This window comes from Taudactylus pleione, unplaced genomic scaffold (genome assembly GCF_031769625.1).
Source record: "Taudactylus pleione unplaced genomic scaffold, aTauple2 ptg001060l, whole genome shotgun sequence".
NCBI lineage: Eukaryota > Metazoa > Chordata > Amphibia > Anura > Myobatrachidae > Taudactylus > Taudactylus pleione.
In genome coordinates this window covers 2872776-2894505 of record NW_028285461.1, presented here as the reverse complement: position 1 = coordinate 2894505, position 21730 = coordinate 2872776, and the positions used below count along the sequence as shown (strand labels likewise).

At 47.3% G+C, this 21730-nt stretch overlaps 1 protein-coding gene across 2 annotated transcripts in view; it reads left to right on the top strand.

The window, feature by feature from the left end:
* The window catches only part of CREB3L1 (cAMP responsive element binding protein 3 like 1), a 92921-nt gene that overhangs the window by 42779 nt on the left and 28412 nt on the right, over positions 1 to 21730 (top strand). For both annotated transcript variants that reach the window (XM_088461472.1, XM_088461471.1), the window contains exons 2-6: positions 5877 to 6090; positions 10975 to 11123; positions 16500 to 16575; positions 18001 to 18158; positions 18726 to 18875. In XM_088461472.1, coding sequence (XP_088317598.1) covers positions 5877 to 6090; positions 10975 to 11123; positions 16500 to 16575; positions 18001 to 18158; positions 18726 to 18875 — 747 coding nt within the window. The remainder of the gene's footprint in view (positions 1 to 5876; positions 6091 to 10974; positions 11124 to 16499; positions 16576 to 18000; positions 18159 to 18725; positions 18876 to 21730) is intronic.

Genomic DNA, 21730 nt, shown 5'->3' with positions numbered 1-21730 from the left:
ATAATAGTGAGGAGGCACATCACTGGCAGCATAATAGTGAGGAGGCACATCACTGGCATTATAATAGTGAGGAGGCACATCACTGGCAGCATAATAGTGAGGAGGCACATCACTGGCAGTATACTAGTGAGGGGGCACATCACTGGCAGTATACTAGTGAGGAGGCACATCACTGGCAGTATAATAGTGAGGGAGCACATCACTGGCAGCATAATAGTGAGGAGGCACATCACTGGCAGCATAATAGTGAGGAGGCACATCACTGGCAGTATAATAGTGAGGAGGCACATCACTGGCAGTATAATAGTGAGGAGGCACATCACTGGCAGCATAATAGTGAGGGGGCACATCACTGGCAGCATAATAGTAAGGAGGCACATCACTGGCAGTATAATAGTGAGGAGGCACATCACTAGCAGCATAATAGTGAGGAGGCACATCACTGGCAGTATAATAGCGAGGAGGCACATCTCTGGCAGTATTACAGCGAGGGAGCACATGACTGGCACTATAACAGAGTGGGGGCACATCACTGGCAGTATAATAGGGAGGTGCACATCACTGGCAGTATAATAGTGAGGGGCCACATCACTGGCAATATAATAGTGAAGGAGACCATCACTAACAGTATAATAGTAAGGTGGCACTTCACTGGCAATATAATAGTATGAGGGCACATCACTGGCAATATAATAGTGAAGGGATACATCACTGGCAGTATAATAGTGAAGGTACACATCAATGGTCGTATAATAGTGTGGGAACACATCAATGGCAGTATAATAGTGAAAGGGCACATGACAGGCAGTATATTAGTGAGCGGGCCCATGATTTGAAGTATAACAGTGAGGGGGCACATAACTTGCAGTATAATAGTGAGGGGGGACATTACTGGCAATATAATAGTAAGGGAGCACATAACTTGTAGTATAATATTGAGGGGGCACATTATAACTGGCAGTATAATAGTGAGACAGGGGCACATCACTGGCAGTATTATCTTAAGGGGGCACATGACTTGCAGTATAATAGTGAGGGGGCCCATGATTGGAAATATAACAGTGAGGGGGCACATGACTGGCAGTATAATAGTAAGGGAGCAGATAACTCGCAGTATAATAGTGAGGGGGGACATCACTGGCAATATAATAGTAAGGGGGGCATCACTGGCAGTATAATATTGAGGGGGCACATAACTGGCAGTATAATAGTGAGACGGGAACATCACTGGCAGTATTACCTTAAGGGGGCACATGACTTGCAGTATAATAGTTAGGGGACAGATTACTGGCAGTAATATGGGCTTTAAATGAAAGTTTGCTCGACCTGTTGGTAGATGGGATCTCAAGGCTCAGTGTGCCATTGTTCATGAACTCCCAAACAGGCAAGTCAGAATAGAATGGCATTGTTGAGATCAGGTGACCCCAAAAAAAGATTCTGGGTCCTGGGCCACAAACTGCTCAACTCTGTAGTATATAATTCTCAGAGGTTAAATGCATGTTATAAATATGATCTATTAGGTCAGTTTGCTATGCAGTGGATGTATATTTTATGTTACACCTTTTAATGTGCAGCCCCAGCATGGATATCCTTAAAACCTGGACTGTTAGGGTGCGTTGAGGGCAGAGTTTGGGAAAACCTGCATTAGACAATAATGTATCTATACATTTCTGTGCAGATAATTTTAGGATCAGTGAGTTGTAATGTCAGATGTCAAAGGTCATAACATTATTTTACATAACATTATTTCACCTTCACTACACACTTTCCGAGGTGCTTATCATATCTAGGCGGGATATTTTGCCTTCACTAACATCCTAGAGAAATGCACTTGTTCAGAAGTGTTAGAATCTGTGCAGGACACTGTATCCCACAAATTCTTGCTCTGTACGCTGCCGCTCTTCCGGCCAGCAGGCTGTTAGGTATCAACTATTTTGCTTAAGATGGCTCACAGATGCTACTGCTTGTTCTGGGAGCATTCCCTCTCATTCATTGCCTTAGGCTTTGTTAGGGTTCCTGTGTCACACCTGTGCTGGAGGTAATTCCTGCTAATCCAGTGTGCGAATCAGTGTTCCCAAATGCAATCCTTGTTGTGACCTGGATTGGACTTGGATCTGGCTGTAATCTCCTGCGTGTTTGCTGGATTCTGCTTTTGCTTGCTGCCAGTCTTGACCTTGGAATATGTAGCCTTTGCTGCTAGCTCTGACCTCAGATTGTGTAATGACCTTGATTTGTCTGCTACCAGCCCTGACCTTGTATTGTTTGATGATCCTGCCTTGTCTGCTGCCAGCCCTGACCTAGGATTGTTACTCTTCTGTGCTATTACCCATTAGTGCCTTGTACTTGGTCTGTTGATTGGACTTATGCTATATCTGTCTGCTAGCTTAGTAATTATTCCCTGGTACAGTATAAGAGAGCTTCTCATGAAAGAAGAGTGGGATGGACAAAAATGTAATCAGATAAGCCCATTTAGAACTTGCACTTTCAGTTTATACACAGACACTGCACTTTTTTTAATTACCGTATTTGGATATATTTACTGCATTAGAAGGTGATTACAGATTTGTCCTTATATGTACACCCTGCGCAAAATGTACTAAGCAGCATGTCCTAATACCCAGCGGTTTGGTAGCGGGTTCTAAACCCCGGCGGTTTGGTGGTGGTTTCTAAATGACACCAAAACCACCGCTTAGTGCTTTTAGCCCTAGCCCTGTTCTACTCTATTCTAAAATGTGTTTTGAAAGTGGTTTTTCAGCGGTTTTGGCCTTAGTAAATCTATGGATATCGCTCAAACCTCTGAGGTTTAGAACCCGCCGCTTAGTAAATTTTGCCACATGCCTTGAGCGATGTAGTGTAACAACTTTTTCTTTCAATTCACAATGCAGATGCTGCGAAACACCACCTGTACTAGAGGCGCAGGGCTGTGACTTTAACCGCACAGGAATTAGTTTTGAATGAACAAAGTTGCAGATAAGGCACAGCGGGACTTGGTGTGAGAAACTTGGACACTGCTTTGTAGCACTTTGTATACAGATTCAGGCTCATTCGCACTAAGATATGCAAATGTTGAACATTACATTGATCAGTGCGATCTAGCAGAGTAGTTTTGTCGCATCAAGTTGTTTTATTAGTGCGTATAAAATGCACATTTTAGCAAATAAGACGATCGACGTGGACAAGTCACATGGTACCTGGGTGGCCCCCATTTACCAACGAAGGCAAATACCAGCTGAATTTTTTGTTTGGTATCACTGTGATGCTAACAAAAAATTCACTGGTATTTACTAATACTTACCCCTCCAGCGAGGTTCTCGTCCTCGGCCAGGTCCTCTACTGGCAGCCTAACGATGCCTGTGACGGGGCTCCGGTGTTATGCGCTGAAGCCGGAAAGGCACCGCTGGTTCTCCATTGCCGGCAATGGGGACCGCGTAGCTCTCGCCATATAAAAGATGGTGAGAGCGATGCTGTGGCAGACAGCTGTAATCTTAGATTAGCGCTGTTTGTTAAATGCAGAAACGAGAACATAACCCCTTTAGCGAGCGATGAAGCGGTTAAGCTTAGTTGGTAAATGGGGGCCTATATGTGTAAACTCTGGGCCTGATTCAGACCCGCTCGCAAGCGCTATGCGCTCGCAAGTTGGTCGATGGTGGCCCAGTGCGCATGCGCGGCGTGCGCGGGCCCCGGAGCGAGTGCAAAAAGCACTCGCTCCGGCGCTCGCATCCAAAAGGGGCAGCTGTCCATGTTGATTGACAGCTGCCCCGTTTGGAAGGCGGGGAAGGGGGGTGGCTGAGCAAACGGAGGCATTCCTGCAGGATCGCCTGCCGTTTGTGGGCGGCCCTACTGACATCACTAGTGATGTCAGTAGGTGGACTTCCTGCTCTTATAGTGCAGGAAGTCCACTGGGGCTTGCGGCAATGAGACCCTACCGCAAGGGTCTCGTCGCAAGCCCGATGGTCGCGATGGTCTTGACCATCGCGGCCATCATCATGGCCGCTCGCATAAGCTGTGGGTGGTAACCCACAGCTATGCGAGCGGCCAAGAGGGCGCAACAAAAAAAAACATGCCCTTTTTCAGAGCGAGCGCTCGCTTTTTGCGAACGCCTCTGAATCAGGCCCTCTGTACCAGACATTAATGAAAATGCCCCTTACCTCTCTATTGTGGCGTATTTCTGTATATCTTTCTGGAGTCTGGATTGGCGTGTGGAATGAATATAAAAATACACTGTAGTGTAAAACTAATAATCCAATTTATTAATTAAAACACTAATGTACAAAATCACAAGTTTGCATAATTTTATCTGGAATAGGAGTGAGCGATAGTCCCACAAGGTGGCGTCAGTTAAAAGAGACAAGAAACAATTGCCTCTAATCATGAATATTAGCGCCATAACAAGGTTTTATTGCGCCCTCTGCTGGCCATACCCGCTGAGCGCATGATGTCATGTCAAGGGGGCGGGGCCTCCAGCGTTAGGAATTACAGCACTGTCCGGAGCATCCTCAGGATGTTCCGGGGGGCTGTACACGCTGCAGTGTGCATGTTTGGAGCATCCAAATGACCATTCTGGCTGCAGGGATTTGTTCCAGGCACCCTGCTAGCCAGATGCTGGGGCCGTGGGGCAGCGACGGTGCCGCCCACAGAGTTCTGCGCTCTGTGCTGAGGCATCGGTTGCACAACCCTAGTTATGGAACTGCTGAGGATGACTGCTCTTTACAAGCTTGATGCAATCGAGGAAAAGAGAAGGATTTGGTGAACAGTAATCCAATGAATAAACCCCACATGTTCTGACTTCCTTACATCAGGGTGTGTGTGTGTATATATATATATATATATATATAAAAACATTCAACAAGATCTGGCACTCCCATCAAACGTTAGCTTACTTGATCTGGTGCCCCCACATAGTGTACTCACAGACCCTCCAAAGGTGGAGTCACTCGGACACAGGTGCATAGAAAAGTGTGCAATCATCCACATTTCAGTTTGATAACTGTCTTCAGGATATAAGATATAAGCTATAAGATATCCTGAAGACAGTTAATAAACTGAAACGTTGATGATTCCACAAAATCTGCTCTGCTTTCATATTGTTACTACTGTATAACAGAGAATAGGAGCCACACATCACAGTGAATCAGTGTCTACATTGTGTTACTTACTTTAATTAGTGCCGGTAGTTTCATTCATACAATCTTGACATTATGTGCCATACTTTATACAGGTGGTGAAAGTGAAACTCAGGTGGCGCCTAATGTTTTCAAAACCTAAATTATAACAGGCTGTACTGTTTGCAATCTGCAGCCTTTTTTTATTTATATTGTGATGGAACTGTTTTGTGACTTCAATTATCTTTAGATATACAGCAGCACAGTGCATTATCTATGGTACTATGACAGCTCTCTGTGGGGGAGATTTATCAAATATTGGAGAGATATAGGGGCCTATGTATCAAAGCTTGATGAGAGATAAAATTGTGAGAGAAAAAGTATTAACCAATCAGCTCCTAACTGTCATTTTTCAAACACAGCCTATAAAATGTAAGTTAGAAGCTGATTGGTTGGTGAGTAATATCTCACAATTTTATCTCTCTTCAAACTTTGATACATAAGCCTATATAGCAACCAATCAGCTTCTGTCATTTTTCTGGTATAGCCTGTAAAATGACAGTTAGAAGATTGTTTGGTACTGCACAGTGGTTCCTTCCACCATTATTACTGCAGTCATTAGTCCCCTTGGAATTTACAGGCTGTATATTGGGCAAGCCTAGGAAATATCTCCCTCCATCACGTCTCAATAATGCCCCATAAATGAAAAACAAACATACATTCACTGTTTATCTTTTTCCTCATTGTCTAATTTGTTGTCTCCTCCCCCTCCAGCATTTCTCCGAGGCTCTCGATGATTTCTCAAATGAGCTGTTTAACAGTTTCTTCGATGACCCTCCCCTCCTGGATCGGGATTCCCTGCTTGATATGGAGGTGGATAGCCCAGCTCCGCCCATACAGGCGGAGCACAGTTACTCGCTGAGTGGTGACTCCGCCCCACAGAGCCCAGCGCTCACCATTAAGGAGGAAGATGAGGACAGCCCAAGCGGTAAGTGTTAGTCTACCTAGCGGTTACCCAGCACTTGGGAATGGTGGCGATGGCCAGTTATTTGATTATTTTTCGTAAAGTAGGTAATCTGGGGCTGGCAAATTTCTGTGGCACTAGACGTACCAGCAAGAGGCTGACGGGCATGCCGGGACATGCAGTTGCTAAGTAGCTGTACAGACAGACTGACAAGGTATACTGGGACTTAAGGTGCATACACATGTAACGATTTTTTGAATGATTTAACTATAACGACGTCGTTATCGTTCAAAAAATCGTTCACTTTCTGAGTTATAACGATGAACGATAATCGTTCATGCGCTTTCCCGTTTGTAGTTTGTAGTTCATCGTCCATTTCAGACTGACCAACTTAATGATTTTCATTAAGGGAGGGGACATTTTTCGTTCATCGATGAAAAAATCGTTCAAAAAAATCGTTCATTACACTTCAAAAAATCGTTCACTTTTTCAAGAGAAAAACTGAATGAAAATCTTTCATTAACAAAATCATTACATGTGTATGCAGCTTTACAGTTCCACAATAGCTGTAGCCACAGGTTGCCTGTTATAGGAAATAAATGGACCGCGCTACCCTATGTTTAATGAGACACAAAATATAGATGTTCTACTATCCTTTCAATGGTTCCCCCCTTAGTTCTAATCAATCAGAAGTTATATATGAAATTGGGCGCCAAATAAGTATTCAATATAAAAATGTTTATTAATACTAGAAGGATTCTGGGCGAATATTCATAAAAATACGTAGAATATACATAAAATATATACGCCAGTGGCATACAGAGCCGTAACTAGACTTTTTGGTGCCCTGTGCCAGAAAGAGCATGCCCCCACCCCAAGCCCCCACCCCCCCACGCCCCCTGTTTTTGCATCCGAAAAAGGGCCATGGCATCATGGGGAAGGGCCAGGGAAGAGATAGGGGAGGCCAGGAGATGCTGGGGATAAAAGAAGAGGAAGCTACAAGTGAGAATGATAATAAAGAGAAAAGTAACAGTCCCAAACAGCAACCCCTGCCCTGCGGTGCCATGGCACACCACCCTAGTTACGGCCCTGGTGGCGTATATATTTTATGTACATTCTACGTATTTTTATGAATATTCGCCCAGCATCCTTCTAGTATTAATAAACATTTTTATATTAAATACATGTTTGGCACCCAATTTCTTATATAACTTCTGACAGGTTGCCTGTTGAACGCCGTAGGGTCAGTTCCCAATTGCTCACTGCCTGATTTGTTATCTTGCAGGCTTTTTCACCCTCGGTTTACTTTAACAAAAAGAGACTGTTATTAAATATTATATTTGTGTTTGTAGTTGCTTATTAATTCCAGAATCAGCCTCTAAACATCTGCTGATTCATAAGGATTTTTCCTAGTTTCCTATTATCCAAACCAGCCCTGGCCACAGTTTAATGATTGAGGGATGGCTTGATTTATTCTTTGCTGTGTTTAATTAACCTGCAACGTAATGGTAAACTTTAGTCATCAACCATTCAGTGGGATATCATCCTCTTAGATTTGTTAGGCTGACCAGACTTTATGTTTGCGCAATACAGTTGTTACACAGCGTACATGGGTCCTGGTCTATGACAGCCACGGAATCCATAGGGATCCTGGTCCCCGGATTGATGTTCACAGTTCTCATGACTCAGTGGGTAAGCAGGAATTACCCCAATGAGCACAGGAAATCCTGTAACTTTGCAAAAGTGACTTTTTATCTTGGACAAGAGATCTTCCCTGCCTGTTGTCAGCACTGACAGGTCCATTGTATGCTGGGACTAACAATGGATAGGAGGTCAGCTGTCAGTTCACACTGTGCGTATCGTGTTGGACATTGGTGAGACCTGTGACAAGCTCCTTCGGGACCGAGATGCCCACTTTTAGTGTCTTTAGACAACCATCGGCTGGCAGCGTCAAAACTTGCACCAGACTCCCAGTCAGACCATCTCTATGCACCCGCTTTGCCACCTCCCAGTCAGTGCCCCGGAATGCACAATACATACCTGAGACTGTGAGTCTCATTGGCAATTGTGCTTCTGTGCGCAAAAACTCTGGACGCATGCGCCGTAGAAAACAATCGCTCAACTACGTCCGTCATCTACATTGTGCCTGACTCAGGCCCTATCTGTCTTGACAATAAAAAAGTAATAAAAAAAGAATGTGAAATTAAGTCGGGCCCACAAACCAGTTATAAATGACTTACCAGTAAAATAAACACTGTGAAATGGTTTTGGTCAGAGACATATAATACTCCCGGTCATGGATGGGTTAAACTTCAATTTTAATACCATTGATACACTCATACGTATGGAAGTTTATATTCATCAGCAGCGCTGTAACAGAGCGGCAGCGCACCGTGCCGGCCCCACCCCCTAAGCCCGTGACGTCTGGGAAGTAGAGAACTGCGTTCAAGGCAGCGCTACAGGCTGCAGGGTGCCTGTCCAAAGTGTCCTTTGGATGTTCCAGGTGGCTATGCGGTAGCACTTCTGGCTGCAGGGTGCCATACCAGGCACCCTGCAAGCCACATACGGTACCCGTGAGGCAGCGACGGTGACGCCCCAAGGGCCCTGAGCCCTGTACGACGGCACAGGTCACACATCTCTAGTTAAGGCCCTGTTCATCAATGCAAAGGGATGCATCTCTCTTACAGCAATTTGACAAAATGGACATTGGTTATCAACATTTATATATGTAGCACAAATCTATTCCATAGCTCTTTATATTATCATTGCCCACATTTATATAATCCTGGCTGCCTTGTTGTGAAATGACGCTATTTTTATAGTAGGTGGCATATCTTGCTCTATGTTATAAAAAAGCTGATATTTATCATGGGTGACCTTTGGGCTTCTGATTGTTATGAGTGGTGGAAAGGTCAGGTGATAACTATGAAACTCTCCGAGACCTGGTACTTTTACGGTACATAGGCCACGGCAAAGTGTTCGGGGTTGTGCCCACATCGAGCCCCCACAGAGTGGGTGTGCCACAGCAGAGGCTGGAGGGGGTGTGGTCACACAAACTTGGGGGTGTGGCTACACCTTCCAGGCTGGTCCCAGCCCGATATACTTCAATTCCCTCCTCTCAGTGGCCCTGGAGGTAACAATGAAAGCCCTCTTTACCTGCCAGGTAAACAGTCACCCACAAGATGGGAAGGAGACTTATCTAAAAGCAGAAAAAAGTTACTGAAAAAAGAAAAAATAATAATAAAAAATCCAACAAGATATAAACACACAATAAAGATAAAAAGGCAGCATACTGTCAACTAGTTGAGTCCATTCTGTTGTCAAACTCTATATGATTAATGTGAGAAAACACAGAGGCTAATGCTGAGTTGAGCGAACGCCTGTTTTGCGGAGCTTAACTTGCTTTTTTTATTGTATGGGGCATGCACTGAAACTGTGTGCGCACAAATATGGGCCATATAGAGCCATAGGCATTTCAATCACATCTACACTTATGACTGAAGGTGCGTAATTGGGCTGCATATGAGGTTGTGTTGACACAATTGCAGTCTTGGACTTAAGCGTAAAGTGTGGCCTGATAATAACTGGTTGGAAACCAAGCATACAGATGTGTCCATATACATCTTACCTCCGTGCGCTACAAGTCACGTGGAACATAACGTGCGAGCGCCATCCGACTCGGCCCCGCCGAGCATCTCTTCGTGCGACTTTTTGCCTTCGAATTCGTCTTATTCACAAAATGATGTGAATAGGATGCCCAAGCAGCTTCTGCTGATTGCAATGATATGCGGCATGCCTATATTCTGTGTGCCGCTGTATTTGCATGCGAAATGCTACGTTACATTGTCACAGCCGCTGACACGGTAACGTAGCATTTCGCATGCAGATATCACCGCAATCACACACAAAATATAGGCATGCCGCATATCATTGCAATCAGCAGAAGCTGCTTGGGCATCCTATTCACATAATTTTGTGAATAAGACGAATTCGAAGGCAAAAAGTCGCACGAAGAGATGCTCGGCGGGGCCGAGTCGGATGGCGCTCGCACGTTATGTTCCACGTGACTTGTAGCTCACGGAGGTAAGATGTATATGGACACGTCTGTATGCTTGGTTTCCAACCAGTTATTATCAGGCCACACTTTACGCTTAAGTCCAAGACTGCAATTGTGTCAACACAAACTGATATACAGCCCAATGATGCACCTTCAGTCATAAGTCTAGATGTGATTGAAATGCCTATGGCTCTATATGGCCCATATTTGTGCGCAATCAGCATAAGCTGCTTGTGCATCCTACTCACATCATTTTGCGAATAAGACGCATTTGAAGGTTAAAAGTCGCACAAAAAGACGCTCTGTGCTACCAAGTCACGCACTAGAAGGGCTGTTTAACACGCAAGGAAGTAAGATGTATGTGGACACATCTGTACAGCTAGAAGGCAGGCGCAGAGCAAGAGCACACATGTCCGATTGTCTTCCAACTCTGCGTCAGGCCCACACCGTAACTCAATACCCCCAGAACAATAGGCGCTTCACCCAAGCAGTCAGCCTACTGTACCACTTAAAGCACAATGATGCTGGAAGTCTGGATTACTAACATTTACTTTAGGCTCTGCTGTCTTTCTCCCCTTTCATTCTCATCTGGCCAAGATGCTCACTGTACGGACGTTTTAGTGTCTCATGATGACAAATGTTTGGAGCACTCAGCAATACTATGCCGGTCATTCTAGCAGGTAGGAGTGAGGCTTCTTCTGTGTAACCAGTGAAGCCAGGATCCCTGCCCTGCTGATAAGGCAGGAGAGCGATGGTGCCAAGACATTTCTTGCTGGGTGTGGGAGAAGTGGTGAACGTGTAGAAGCATTTGCAGCAGATAATGGAATAACCTATTTATGTTTGCCTCTCAGAACCTGGCAGTGCGGTCTGGGCCTTGGAGCATGAACTCTGCTCGTTACTGGTGAAACAGGAGCAGAATATTATCTCACAAGTAGAGTCCACACATCCGATTGGGTCCCTGGAGATAACCTCTGGACCAGGAGTACTACAGAATGAGGAGGTGAGTAACAAGGGGTGTGATATGCCATGCATTGCAGCAAAACCAGAGTATGGGAATTAGATGGCCAGAGCCGTAGCTAGACTTTTTGGTGCCCTGTGCCAGAGAGAGCATTGGCACCCCCACCATTTTTTAAATAGGGACGTTGCACCTGAAAAAGGGCCATGGCCTCATGGAGAAGGGCCAGGGAAGAGATAGGGGAGGCCAGGAAATGCTGGGGATAAAAGAAGAGGAAGCTACAAGTGAGAATGATAATGAGCAGGAAAATTGAGAGGCCCAAAAAGCGCCCACTGCCCTGTGGTGCCCTGTGCCATGGGACAGGTCGCACCACCCTAGTTACGACCCTGTAGATGGCAAACAGCTTATTAGAGCATTGTCTAATCCTGGTTAGAGGCTTGACAACACTACTAGGAGACTGACGTTATATTGTGTACTGTAAATACAGTCTTGCTCTAGTGTATTTTTGAAATAGATGTTCTTCAGGTCATGCCCACTCCCGCACTGTGCATTACAGAGGTTCAGTCCAATCACTGAACAACCAGATCTGTCACCATACGGAATCGCACAATCTGATCTGAGTGATCGCTGGTAATTCAGAACAATCTGGTGGTTACATTACACACTGTAGGAAGTTGTCACCATTTGGTTGAATACAATACTCTACATGTGCGTCCAGGTTTAGAGCTGAAACTGTTGACCGTCAGTTATAATACCTTTCACTGTAAATAGCAGTATTATCCCTAATTAGATGAGTGTGTTGTCTATAACTTAGGAAGCCTGAGTTAGGCCAGCCCAAATCAATAAATCACTTTTTATTATTGTAGTGGCTATTAAAGGGTAGGAGGACATTCACTATAGGCTGTCAGCTATCCATGATACAACTGAGCGGTGTCTTACAATGAGCTAACTAACAGAATGCAACCAAACATGCATAATTATCATTATTTATTTGCAATAAGCCGCAAACTTCCGCAGCGCTGGACAGTCGTAATGACAGATTGTACATTAATACAGAACTTACAAGGTTTAAGAAGGAAAAGCACTTGGGTGGGATGTACTAAAGTGAGAAATGCATTAATACCCCCGAAATCCAATTTTTGGGGGTTTTAACGGATTTTCCATATGTACAAAACACCAGAACCCGGTGAGTAACCCAGGTGGCGTTACCCGATAGAAGCCTATGAGCTTCTTTTCGGGACGTCTCCCCTGAGTGGGATCCAATCGGATCCTTCCATCTCTTCTGCATGCGCTATAAGGACACCAGAGGGACTACTAGGTGCTAAACCCGGAAGTCCCTCTATGCTTGGGCATCGCAAAGGACAGTGCTTATCGGGAGAGCTGTCCTTTGCGCTTATCATTGCATTTCTAAGTGCATACCGGGTAAGCTAAAGAGAAAAATTGGGTTCTGATCAAATGAGTCTCCCATATCCAAAATGCTTGGGCCCATGGGTATTTTGGATATCGGAATATTACGTATTTTGGAATATTTGCATACCATAATGAGATATCTTGGGAATGAGACCCAAATCTAAACACAGAGGGCCTGATTCAGACCCGCTTGCAAGTGCTATGCGCTCGCGGACGGGTCGATGTTTGGCCACTGCGCTTGTGCACGCCGGAGCCGGCTCCGACGTGCGCATGCACGAGACCCGGCTAGCGACGGTCGCTCCGGGTCTCGCACCAAAAGGGGGCGGCTGTCGATTTTGATCGACAGCTCGCACCGTTTTGGAGGCGAGCAGGGGGGGTGGCTGGCCAAACGGAGGCGTTCCCGACGGAACGCCTGCCATTTGGGAACAGCCCCACTGACATCACGAGTGATGTCAGTGGTGAGCTTCTGGCTCTATTAAGAGCCAGAATCTCACTGGGGCTTGCGGGAACGAGACCCTACCATCGCGACCATCACCTGGCCACTCGCAATAGCTGTGGGTGGTCACCCACAGCTATGCGAGCGGCCCAGAGGCCGCACCAAAAAAAATAAAAAAACGCCCTGATTCAGAGTGAGCGCTCTGTCAGAGCATCCGGCTCTGAATCAGGCACAGAATCCATTTGTTATATATACAACTATACACACAGCCTGCAGGTCATTTTATACAATATTTTCAATAATTTTGTGGCTCAAACAAAGTTTGTGTACATACATGAAATTCATTTATGTTTCATATACACCTTGTACACAAAGCCTGAAGGTAATTTTGTAAAGTATTTTTAGTTTGTGTACATTAATTGAACCATCAAAAAGCAAAAGTTTCACTATATCAGTGAGGCTAAAAATATTCTGTATTTCGGAATATTCCGCATTTTGGAATATTTGGATATGGGCAGTGGCGGGCTGGGCCGGGGGCAGGGTGCCATGTGCCCCCCGGGCCGCAGCGCCATGCGGGCCGCTGGCCGCGGGCAGTCTGTGTCTCTGTGACACAGGCTGCACCACGCGTGTAGCGCTGACCGGACGGAGTTCGGTCAGCGCTACAAAGTGACTAATACACAGTCGCCGAAGCCGGCAGCTGTGTGTTTGTTTTGAGTGGCAGCCAATGAGAGTCTGTCAGACTCTCACTGACTGCCGCTGCGCCCACTACAGGAGCCGCTCCATCTTCCGGCTCCTGCAGTGGGTAATGGGAGAGACGTCATGTGGCACTACAAGGGGGAGAGCACTACTGGGGGCACTACAAGGGGGAGAGCACTACTGGGGGCACTACAAGGGGGAGAGCACTACTGGGGGCACTACAAGGGGGAGAGCACTACTGGGGGAACTACAAGGGGGAGAGCAGTACTGGGGGCACTAAAAGGGGGAGAGCACTACTGCGGGCACTACAAGGGGAGACCACTACTGGGGGCACTACAAGGGGGAGACCACTACTGCGGGCACTACAAGGGGAGACCACTACTGGGGGCACTACAAGGGGGAGACCACTACTGGGGGCACTAAAAGGGGGTTTACTACTGGGGGCACAACAAGGGGGGGACTACTACTGGGGGCACTACAAGGCGGGATTACTACTGGGGGCACTACAAGGGGGGTACTACTGGGGGCACTACAAGGGGGAACACTACTGGGGGAACTACAAGGGTGGATTACTACAGGGGGAACTACAAGGGGGATTACTACGGGGGGCACTACAAGGGGAGGACTACTATGGGGGGCACTACAAGGGGAGGGGCTACTACTGAGGGCACTACAAGGGGCGCGACTACTACTGGGGTCACTACAAGGGGGAGACCACTACTGGGAGCACTACAAGGTGGGGACTACTACTGGGGGCACTACAAGGGGGGGACTACTAGGGGCATTACAAGGGGGGGACTACTACTGGGGGCACTGCATAGGGGGTGCCACTACTGGGGGCACTATATAAGGGGCTTACTACTGGGGGCACAAGGGGTACTGCACAGGGGGGACCACTACTGGGGGCACTGTATAAGGGGCACTGCATAGGAGGATCACTACTGGGGGCACTACTGGAGGCCTGCATAAGGGGTCCTCTCCTGGGGCACAGGGGGCACTGCATATGGGCACCACTACAGGGGGCTGCCCCTAATCTTTATTTTTACTTTACATTAATTCCATATGGACCCTCCTCCTCCCTGGAACACTTGAGGGGGGGGGCGCCATAGCACGCACGTGCTCCGGGCACTCTGGCTACACGCTACTCCTCTGCCAGGGCCACCTGCATGCATTTGCCCCCCAGGCTAATAGTTGCCAGCCAGCCCCTGGATATGGGAGACTCAACCTGCAAGTGGAGAGAAGTTTTGAGTGTGAGAGGTGGTTATCAGGAAGTAGGCGAATTCTAGGAGAGTGAGTGGGAGAGTATCTCTCATGACGAGGTCATAGACTTACAGTATGTAGGGAGGGAGTTGGTGAGGGCTTTGTAGGTGAGCACGCCTTGCTTGCATTGAACTGTTGCATCAAAGTGAGAAAGATTTTAATATCTATAGCAGAGGGTATAACCAGATAGCAGGAGGTAGCCGTAGTCAACACGTGAGGTAATTAGAGAATGGATAAAGTAACAAAGGAGGAGGAGGCGATAAGGTAAGGATGACATAAAGACAGTGAGTTTGGGGAGCTGGGAATGGTCTTATGTTGTGTACTATGAGGGAGACTGGATAGTGCACAGTGATACTAGGTGCAGAGCTCAGAGATGGTTACTTTGGGGGCAGGGGCGTTTCTAGAGAGGAGGGGGCTCGTGTGAAGTCTCCGACACGGGCCCCCTCCTCTCCGCTCGGCGCCGGCAGCGCACTGAGCTGTGCGCAGCCAGTGCCGGTGTTATAGACTCTGGGCACTAGAGTGTGTCCAGGGTCTATAGTGCATGCACAGGTCACCGGGAAAATGGCCGCGGCGGCCATTTTCCCTGTACTGCGCATACGACGGGAAAATGGCCACCGCTGCCATTTTCCAGTTGCTTTACAGCGCCGGAACCCCCGCCGTCGTGGGACTTTGGAGAGGTAAGTAATATTATGGGTACAGGGTGTGCGGTGCGGGGCCCCCCTGGACCCAGGGGCCCCTGTTCCCCGCACACCCTGCACCCATTATAGATACGCCCCTGTTTGGGGGGTATTCATGAAGCACGGAGAGAGATAAAATTGTGAGAGATAAAGTACCAACCAACTTGTTCCTTAAGCCGGGTACACACTAGACAATACATATCGTTCACATCGGGCAGTGTGTACCCGCAATGTCGCTGACGAGGCGCGCTCCCTGCATGCAGGTCCGACGGGGTGATATAGTCAGCGGGGGGCCATGCTGCCAAATGCAGCCGCAGACGACATCGTGCTGGGTGCACGTTGTTAAGTGTGTCCCCAGCATAACTGTCACTTTGCAGGCTGTGGGGTCTATTTACTAAGCCTTGGATGGAGATAAAATGAACGTAGATAAAGTACCAGCCAACCAGTTCCTAACTGTCATTTTGCAAACACAGCCTGTGACGTGGCAGTTAGGAGCTGATTGGCTGGTACTTTGTCTCCATTCACTTTATCTCCATCCAAGGCTTAGTAAATAGACCCCGCAGCCTGTAAAAAAGATAGTTATGAGCAGATTGGTTGGTACTTTATCTCTCACAATTGTATCTCTGTCTAAGCTTCATGAATACCCCCTTTTAAGCTTTAGATAGTGTTGGGGGACATCCAAGTGGAGATGGCAGATAGAGAATTGGGCACGCAGGATGAAAGGGCAGCCAGGGAAGGAGTGGTAGATTTGGGTGGCATCTGAGGTGGTAGTGGAAGCTGAAGGACAGTATTAGGTCACAGAGAGCAAAGCAGGGGGCACAGCCTTGAGGCGTTGTATGCTGATAGTACATAACATGGAATGATAGAAATGATTGACATTTCCAGCATTTCGGAGGTGTTTAGGTCTTTACTAACAGTCACTGACTGTTCTCTCTTTTACAGAATGTCTCCAGAACCCCAATATCGCACATAAAAGTAGAGCCAGGAATACCAAACCACTTGCTAAATGCACCACCAGGTGAGTGATAATTTACACTTAATATATTTATTTGTACATATGATTCCAAAATGGTTATCCTGTGCTATAAAGGGAACCTTGATGAATAGACTATTATAAGGCTCTCAGTGCCTGGTGCTGGACAGAGGGAGACTACATATTTAGTACAGACAGTGTGTAAGATCAGTACAATTATACTGACAGCGGAGTCCTCGGTGATCAGTGAATCACATTTATGAGTGTTAAAACCATGGCGTTCATCAGGAGGTGAACAGAACGCAATCAATGTACCATGAACAACTCAATCATCTCCAGTGACTCTATTAAGCTCTCTGTGAAGTCTGTTGGGGCACAGAAACGGCGTTTAGTTCTCATGAGTGCAGGAAACCGTTATGGGCAGCACAGACGGTGTAATGGTTAGCATTACTGCCTCACAGCACTGAGGCTGTAGGTTCGATTCCCACTACAACCCTAACTGTGTGGAGTTTGTATATTCTCCCTTGCGTGGGTTTCCTCCGGGTACTCCGGTTTCCTCCCACACTCCAAAAAGATACTGATAGGTTGATTGGCTCCCAATAAAAAAAATAATCCTAGTGTGTATGTGTGTGAGCATGTGATAGGGAACATAGGGGGTAATTCAGACCCGTTCGCGGGCAAAGGACGCTCGCAAACAGGTCGATGTTCCCCCACTGCGCATGCGCATGACGGAGGGAGCTCCGTCGTGCGCATGCGCGAGACCCGGACTGCGACAGCCAAGCTGTCGCTCCAGGTTTCGCACCAAAGGGGGCGTGCTGTTGATGTTGATTGACAGCACGCCCCCTTTGGTGGGCGTGCCTGCCAGACGGAGGCGTTCCAATGGGAACGCCTACCGTCTAGAGCCGGCCCCACTGACATCACTAGTGATGTCAGTGGGAGTGATTTTGGCTCTGATAGAGCCAAAATCACTCCTGGGCTTGCGGCAGCGAGACCCTACCGCAGGGTCTCCGTCGCAAGCCTGATGGTCGCGATGGTCAAGACCATCGCGACCATCATCATGGACGCTCACATATGCTGTGGGTGGTCACCCACAGCTATGCGAGCGTCCAAGAGGACGCTCCATTTTCAGGGAGGAGGGCCCTGATTCAGAGCTAGCGCTCTGGTCAGAGCGTTCAGCTCTGAATCAGGCCCATAGATTGTAAGCTCCGCTGGGGCAGGGACTGATGTGAATGGCCAAATACTCTCTGTAAAGCGCTGCGGAATATGTGTGCGCTATATAAATAACTGGTAATAAATAAATACACAATTGGCTTCCATGAGCTGGTAGTTCTGGTGAGCTGATTTGTCAGACAACCACCTTTTCTAACCCTATGACACGCACATGTTTCATTTAATATGCAAATTACTTGATGTGACCCAGTGGTGTATTGTATTATACTCCTCTTTTACTTTTGCTCTTTCTCACTGTAGATGTATTGGGGGTCATGCCTCTTACTCCTCCCAGTAGTCATAGCAGTGATAGTGATGAATCTCAAAGTCCTCGCTCTCTTCCACCTCCCAGTCCGGCCCGTCCAGCGGCTCGCTCCTCCCATGCCATCTCCTCATCGCCGCTGCTTACCGCTCCTCATGTGAGTATGATGTATTTCATCTATCTATCCCACTGAGCTGACTGTCTAATCCAGTGGTTCTCAAACTCGGTCCTCAGGACCCCACACAGTTCACATTTTCTAGGTCACCCAGCAGGTGCACAGGTGTATTCATTACTCACTGACACATTTTAAAAGATCCACAGGTGGAGCTAATTATCTCACTTGTGATTCTGTGAGGCAGGGCCGGCTCAAGGGGTCGGAGCACCCTGTGCTGGCCCCCTCCAGAGCGCCCTATCTCGACCGAAAATGGGTGCGTGGCCTAATTACCATAGGCCACGCCCCCTACATGATGTTATTAGGAGGCTTATCCGGTTTACCCCAGCCCTCTCCCGTCATTGAATGGATGCCGCGCACACTCTATGGGGGGCGCCCCTGTGCGACCGGTCATTTCGAACACCCCTAGAGCCGGCCCTGCTGTGAGGAGACCTGTGTTTGGGTTCCTGAGGACTGAGTTTGAGAACCTATGGTCTAATCTAAAGCTATGAGTGGTACCTGCTGCCGAATCCAGCATTATTATTACAGAGTGATGTGCTTTTTGGTACTCAGAAACTGCAAGGCACATCAGGACCTCTGATGCTGACGGAGGAGGAAAGACGTACCCTGGTAGCAGAGGGGTACCCCATTCCCACCAAACTCCCCCTCACTAAAACAGAAGAGAAGGCGCTGAAGAGAGTCCGCAGGAAGATCAAGAACAAGGTGAATAGGGAGCTCTATGGGATATAAACGTGAAGCCTTAATGAACCCTTGACCCACGCATTTCATGACATTGTACTTCATTTGCATACAATTCCATATTGTTACTGAACTAGAAACGCGTCGGGCCACGTGTCTCCTTCAGCTAAATTATATGGTACAAAATTTGCCAGTGTAAAAATTAAATTTTCAGCTTAGACCTTTAAATGAAACTAGGAAGCAACATTGATGAAACAAAATTCTTTTATTATTATTATTCTCAGTGTATTTAAATAGAATAAAACTGGGCAATTCATTTAATTAGAAAAGCAAATAGATATTATTATTGCTGTTGGTAATGCATCGCCTCTCTAGCTTTCTGGGTAAGGCACTGCTGCTATTACTAAAGCGTCTGTGAATGAGTTAAGGTGCGTATCCACTAAGCGTCTGTGAAACGAATGCACGATTACGACATTGTAATCGTGCAGTCGTTTCACAGTCTCTGATGTGCTTACACTGAACGTTCAGTCGTTCAGTGTAGGCATATCATTCATTCCCGAACATGGGCAACCTGACGACATCGTCAGGTTGACCAGCATGTTCGGGAGCTGATAGATGTCAAAAACGACCAGCGGACGTGTGCATCGCTGGTCGTTTTTGACATTAAACTGACCGAGTTGTGCCCGATTTAAAATGATTGAACGATAATGATGTCGTTATCGTTCAATCGCCTGGTAAAATCGGGTAGTGGATACGCGCACCTTTACACTCATCACTTATACCAGATTGTATTCTGACTATGGTCCGGATTCAGGGCCTGATTCAGAGCCGCTCGTAAGCGGCCGCTCGGTCGTTCCGAGCGATGTTCGCACATCTGCGCATGCGTACGCTTTGTAATACGCATGCGCGAACCAGTCAGTGCGGCCGAAAATCGTTAGTTCGCTAAATAGCGAATGCCTGCTATTTTGAGTGACAGGCTAAGGCGTATGTGGGTGGTAACAGGGGAAGGTGCTTGAAAACGGGGAGTGGAATTCAGAACGCAGGCGTGCTTAAAGGTCAAAACGGGCGTTTTATGGGTGTGCATAATTAATACAGCAGCGTCATCGACCACGTCACCTGGTTGTTTTATAGTCACAACTGCTCGCAATATAGTGGTAGGAAAAACCAACCACAAGAATAGCGAGCAGTTCATACGCTGTTCGATGTACTCGATTAATCTAATAAATAGCGGACATGACGTATGGTGCGAGCGGCAAGGGGGCGTATTTTTCAAAATTACAACCGCAAGGTTTGCTCACTCGTTCAGACTTAGAGGCGTGAACAGACCGCAATTAGCGAACGGTTCATTTGAATAGCCACCACTTGTTTTAGAACGAAAGACCGCAAATAGCGAGCGTCTCTGAATGAGGGCCTTTGTCACTCTACACTTTATCACTTTTTTGAAGGCTTAGTACACCTCCCCCAATGAATTGTACGTGATTGTACACCTTAATATTTTGGTTTTCTAAAAAGCAGCCGTGTAAGGAGCGCACAGGCCGGGAGCTCAGGGAGCCGGGACACAATACATGCATTACTCACGTGTGTCATGGTTATCCCAGGACACTTTCATGTTTAAAATAACAGAGCATTTTCTACATTGGAAGCAGTGCTGACACTACTATTAGGAAAGCCTGGGGCACCATTGGTTCGTGGGCGCCTTACACATGGAGGGTCTGATTCAGAGTTTCACTAACTCCATTCTTTGGACGGACCTTGCAATTTTTCACACTGTGGGGTCATTCAGACCCGCTCGCGAGGGAAGTTCGCTCGCAAGCGGGTCGATGTTGTGCGAATGCGCATGCGCACGACAGAGGGAGCTCCATCGTGCGCATGCACGAGACCCGGCGAGCGACGAGAAATACGTCGCTCGGGGTCTCGCACCAAAGGGGGCGTGCTGTCGATGGTGACTGACAGCACGCCCCCTTTGGTGGGCGTGCCGGGGGCGTGGCTGCCAGGCGGAGGCGTTCCCATGGGAACGCCTACCGTCTGAAGCCGTCCCCACTGACATCACTAGTGATGTCAGTGGGAGTGATTTTGGCTCTGATATAGCCAAAATCACTCCTGGGCTTGCGGCAGCGAGACCCTACCGCAGGGTCTCGTCGCAAGCCCGATGGTCACGATGGTCTTTGACCATCGCGACCATCATCATGGACACTCGCATAAGCTGTGGGTGGTAACCCACAGCTATGCGAGCGTCCAAAAGGCCGCTCCACATTTAAATAGGACGGCCCTGATTCAGAGCGAGCGTTCTGCTCAGAGCGTTCAGCTCTGAATCAGGCCCTGTATACGCATCCAAGCCAAGCATTGGCAAATTTGAGCAATTGCGGGCGATTTAAAGTCGTGCGCATTGCAATCTGCTTAATCTGTGTCATGGGGTGGCATTTGGGCGTTTGCACATAGTCGAAAGCCGCGTACACACTAGACGATAAATTGGACGTTAGGAACGATAACGATATCGTTATCGTTCACGGCGTTCACTATCGTCCAGTGTGTATGCATGATATTGTTAACGATACGTGCTCCCGCTGAACGTTAACGATGTCTTTCATCGCCCGTACTAGCAGGGCAACCTAGGGATGAGGGAGGATGCGGTCACTGAACGATATTGTTAATGATATCGTTTAGTGTGTATCTTTAATGTCGTTAATGACATTGAGCCCGGCAGTGCAGGGGAAACACTTAACGATATCGCTCATGGAGCATATCATTAAGTGTGTATGAGCCTTAAGTATTCTGTGGGTACTCGCTATTGTGTCGGCCCTGTTAGTCAGGTAAAGCTGGGTAATATGAAAGTGATTGTGATGGTTATGTACATGACTTTGGGTCCCTTTTGACTCCAT